This window comes from Curcuma longa, unplaced genomic scaffold, assembly GCF_044706935.1.
Source record: "Curcuma longa cultivar G26 ecotype Majalengka, Jawa Barat unplaced genomic scaffold, ITB_CL_G26_1.1 contig_15938, whole genome shotgun sequence".
In the NCBI taxonomy this organism is placed as follows: domain Eukaryota; kingdom Viridiplantae; phylum Streptophyta; class Magnoliopsida; order Zingiberales; family Zingiberaceae; genus Curcuma; species Curcuma longa.
Window position 1 is genome coordinate 26,425 of NW_027430236.1, and position 5,286 is coordinate 31,710.

The 5,286-nt window shown below is 36.0% G+C and overlaps 1 protein-coding gene across 1 annotated transcript; it reads left to right on the plus strand.

The window, feature by feature from the left end:
* Positions 1-382: 382 nt before the first annotated feature.
* Positions 383-3,440, plus strand: LOC141816282 (cycloartenol synthase-like). Its single transcript, XM_074704089.1, has 6 exons — positions 383-673; positions 762-947; positions 1,169-1,258; positions 1,343-1,537; positions 1,811-1,895; positions 3,232-3,440. Exons 1-6 carry the CDS (start codon positions 476-478, stop codon positions 3,438-3,440), a joined length of 963 nt encoding a protein of 320 aa, XP_074560190.1. The 5' UTR covers positions 383-475.
* The last annotated feature ends 1,846 nt before the right edge of the window (positions 3,441-5,286 follow it).

Sequence of the window (5,286 nt, forward strand, 5' to 3'; positions counted from 1 at the left end):
ATTCATAAATGTCTACATTAAAAAATTCTTCAACTTATAATGATGCTCTAGTTAGTTAGTTAGGTATTTCAATCAACTTGACAAGATTGATTGTACTTATCTTGTCCTATCCATTGATTTCAATTATATGAACTAGCTACTTAATCTAGAGATAAATAAGAACAATTTTTTTCCCATATATAGAAACGACACATCACATCTATAGAGAGATATGATTTTAGTTTGCTTTATCATTCATTTTATTTATTTATTTTTAAATTATTTTTAGAAAAAATTAACGATTAAGTCACGTAACACGTGCCCTGCACTTGACGTTAGTTATTATATAAGACTCCCTGAGCTTCACAAGCTTCCCATCCCAGCCAAGAGCGAAGCGCCTGGCACATTCTTCCACTCCGATACGTACTCTTTGGTGAACTCGAGCGCACAGCTAGCATCGTCTCGCCTGCCGGGCTCCTTCTTCGACCCGATCGACATGTGGAAGCTCAAGGTCGCGGAGGGCGGCAGCCCCTGGTTGCGCACGACCAACAATCACGTTGGAAGACAGGTGTGGGAGTTCGACCCCTGCCTCGGCACGCCTGAGGAAATCCAGGAGGTGGAGAGGGCGCGAGAAGCTTTCCGCGAGAACCGGTTCGAGAAGAAACACAGTGCCGATCTGCTCATGCGGTTGCAGGTACGAGCTATACTAGTTCAAACATATTCAAGTTTAATTTCAAAAGCAGATGGATTTGCTATTGATCATTTTCTTTGCTTTATTGCAGTTTGCAAAGGAGAATCCACTTGAGATGGACTATCCTATCATCAGGATTGAAGATGATGAAGATGTCACCGAAGAAGCTCTAGTGACTTCCTTAAGAAAGGCCGTTAGTGTTTTTTCTACTCACCAAGCACATGATGGACACTGGCCTGGGGATTTTGCAGGCCCAATGTTTTTGTTGCCAGGATTGGTATTTGCTTGAATCTTTTAATATGAAAAATTATAAGGGCTTAACCCTTTTTCTAGATTATACTTTTGTAATATTGTGCCTTGTTTTTTTGAAAATTTGACTTAATCTACTGTCGGACAAGACTTGAATGTTGACAGTGGATGTGTCTTACCAGATAATATAAACAATTTGTATTATGCATATCAGGTGTCTACTAAATTTTTTCCTCTTGATTTATGCAGATAATAACATTACAAGTTACTGGAACTCTAAATAGTGTTCTGACACCTGAGCACCAGAAGGAGATTCGTCGTTATCTCTACAACCATCAGGCATCATATTCTTGACTTTTTTTTTTTGATAAACTTGATCTAAATCCTTTGATAAATTGTCATTTGTGTGCTTATGTATTGCAGAACAGAGATGGAGGGTGGGGCTTGCATATTGAGGGTGAGAGTACAATGTTTGGTTCGACATTGACTTATGTTACTTTAAGGTTGCTTGGAGAAGGACCTGATGATGGAGATGGGGCAATGGAAAAAGGGAGAAAATGGATCTTAGACCATGGAAGTGCAACTTGTACACCATCATGGGGAAAGATGTGGTTATCCGTAAGAATTTAATAGTGAATTTATTTTATATTAAGGCTTGATATCCATGTATTCCACAAGCCAAAGATAGTTAATTACCTCACTAAACTAAGCATTTGTGGATTGGTTACACTCACTTATAGTCGCATGCTTTGCTTCCAATGGGTGGGGTTCCTGCCATGGAAACATTTGTTGATGCTAATGAAACTTTATAGGATTGTTTTACTACTTTTTGTTCTATTTGTTACTTATATCACCTGTCCAATAGAAGATCCTACATTGAATTTCATTCAGGTGCTTGGAGTGTTTGACTGGTCTGGTAACAACCCTTTGCCACCAGAAATGTGGCTACTACCCTACTTTCTACCAGTTCATCCAGGTATGGTTTTGTTAGAAAACAATGAGCAGGATATCTTGTTCCAACTAAAAAGAGGATGTGAAAGCAAAAAATGATGTCTTACATAAAATGGCAACTAGTAGAACATTAAAATTTTGTATTGTGGTAATTAAATGTTGTCACAATCACTTAAATTGAAACAATACTGAGACCTTTTCAATTTTCAGGACTAGTTTCGTAACTCATCATATTTTTGATAACATGTAATACACAATTTTCTATTGCAAGCAATGTGCCTAATATATAGTTTTTGTTACAACCCAAAACCTATTGGATAGAAGTAACTTTTATGTGACTTGAAAATTTGAAGACCAAATTTTCTACACAGACATTCTCACTGTTCAAAAGTGTTATGTGTAGCTTAGTTACCAAGAAAAGTAATGTATTTCTTTTGGATACTTCCTAGGGTTAAGATGAACTAATATGATTATTAAAGTGGAGATAGTAATTTTATACATGGTGCAAATTTTTAGTATATATTTGAGAACTCCATCATCTCTCTAGTAGGGTTGCCATTCCTTTATATATAAATTTTTGACAAATAAACCATAAGTAGAATGCCCATTCTATTTTGAGAAACAAGTGTCAATTTCACTTCTATGCTTGGAGCAATAGACCTACTCTACTATGCCAATGCCTTTTGTGCCACGGATGCCATCATCATGCATTCCTGCCTCCATTTGGTTTGTTTGTTGTTCTACGAGGTAGGAATATCTAGATGCATCAGGTGGTTTGAGAAGACATCATGTAAAATATAACCATGGTCATATGTATTCTTAGTATTTATGTATTAGTAAGTTTCATTTATATAAGCAATCTATGGTTTAAATGAGGAAAAACTCCCACAGACATATTTAATATGGTAAGGGCATGTACTTCAATGTCTAATAAGTACTTCAATGAGATAATATGAGACCATGATAAATACACACATTAATAGAGGAAGAGGGAGATCAAAAAAGATTTGATTAACAATGATAAAACTTAATAAAATTTATTTAAATATAAATGATGATATAGTTGAGAATTGAACTCAATGGCATAGGAAGATTTATATAATAATCCCTCTTAGTGGGATAAAGGCTATGTTGTTGTTGTTATTATTATCAAGTGGTTTAAATGACCTTTAGGATGTAAGAAATAAGTATCTTTTAGGTAACTGCAAAGAAGAGATAGCATTAAGAGAAGGAATCTAGCAAGCTCTAATCACGATCATAGTGTTGTATGGTGCCTTTATACAAGCAATTTTCATTTCCAAATTAGAAATCTACATGGTACAACAAGGTTCTGAACTTTATCAAATATTTTTATTTTATAGGACGAATGTGGTGCTATTGCCGGATGATTTACTTGCCCATGTCATATATATATGGAAAAAGATTTATTGGCCCAATTACACCAATAATCTTGTCACTAAGAAATGAGTTATTCCATTGCCCATATGACCAGATAGATTGGAATCAGGCTCGTAATGAGTGCGCAAAGGTGTGCAATTCTTCTACTCCTTATTCTCCAAGTTCTAACTAATTGGATGTATTGTTATCATGCATGCCATTTTTCTCCCTATTTTATGACAATGTCTATAGTGTATCTAAATGTGTCTTAGAGTAACTAATAATTCTAAGGTTGTGTGATTCTTATCATATATTAGCAAATAGCGACGAACTGTTTCCGTCGCTAATCGGTCGCTAATCGAGATTAGCGACTGAAACAGCTCGTCGCACGTTTTTTGGTCGCTGACGTCACTTTAGCGACGGAAATAAGAATTCTGTCGCTAATTGACGACGGAATAAAGAATTCCATCGCTAATTTTTTAGCGACGGTATTTTTTACCGTCGCAAAAAAATAGCGACGGAATCATAAATTCCGTCGCTAATTAACGACGGAACTTAAGAATCCGTCGCTATTTTGTAAAAAAAAAAAATAAAAATATTTTTGTATTAGCGACGGAAATAAAATTTTCGTCGCTAATTAGCGACGGAATTTATTATTCCGTCGCTAAATTTTTAAAAAAATTAAAAATATATACGGTTTGTAGTGACGGAATTTATAATTCCGTCGCTAAATTTAAAAAATATATTAAAAAATTTAATTATTAGCGACGGAATTATAAATTTCATCGCCAATAATATAATTTTTAAAAATATTTTAATTTGTTTTTCTGAATTTCCAATTTATATGACAACAAAACTAATATAATATAACAGAAATACACAAATAGGGCAACAATGGTAAAACACAACACTAATATTACATCTGAATACAACACATGTCAAAATACTCCGATACAATCTGAATACAATAACATAAATACAAATATCTGGATACAATGATAATGTATCAAATGTCAAAATACAAGAACTGATCAAAATTATATCTAAACGAGCCGAGGCAAAATAGAAGATCATGCAAAAAACCAATAAGATAGATTAGTAATAGAACAACGTATTTGAAAAATGCATGCTTATAAGAAATAACGTAAAAAAAAATTAAAAGTAATAGAAATGCTAACCTATCTTGCAGACAGCTACTGATCAGGAGCATTAGGGTCCTGAGTCTCCGTATCAGGGTCTGCAACTCGCATCGCAGCTCGCAGCGCATCAAAAGCAGGCTGCGATGGCGTCTGGCCGAAGGCCTCCATGAAGGCCGCCATCTGCCGCCCAAGCCAAGCTGGTGCTGCTGCCTGATCAGACATATCTATATCTGCAAAATCATAAATGAAGAAGAGGGAAAAAATGCTACAATGAATTTCTGAGGGAGCAAATATGTTACTGCCATGTGCAAATGGATGCATGAGAGGGAAGGAGCTGAGGTTGTCACTGCCCCACATCACTCAGTCACCGACGGTTTCATTGAAGCATAATGAGTTGGAATGATTTGATTCAATGGGCATCAAATAGAAAACAAAATTTCAAATAGGTCTTAACTAAATATAAATTGTTCGACTTAAAGAAAGGGTAAGAATAACACTTATAGGTCTAGTTAGTGCTCAGAAGCTGTAAAAGACATGTTCTCTAAATAATAGGCTCCATAATTTTCAACTATTATGAAAATCAATACCCTTACATGGGTACTAGTTCATCAGTCGACTGGATCTGATGAATCAGTCGACTGACACACTGGGTACGTGCGTTAGTCGTTTGAAACAAACGACAGTCGAGTCGGATGCTTGCCTCAGTCGACTGAGGTTGGAGATCAGTCGACTGAGGTTGTCTCAGAAGCAGGCAGCAGAGAATCGACTCGACTGGGATTTTGCTTCAGTCGGCTGACCACAAACAGAAGCTAAAATGACTCGACTGGATCATCCAGATTAGTCGACTGAGAATAGATCAGTCGACTGATGTGTTTGATCCAGTCGAGTCGGTTTATCTTT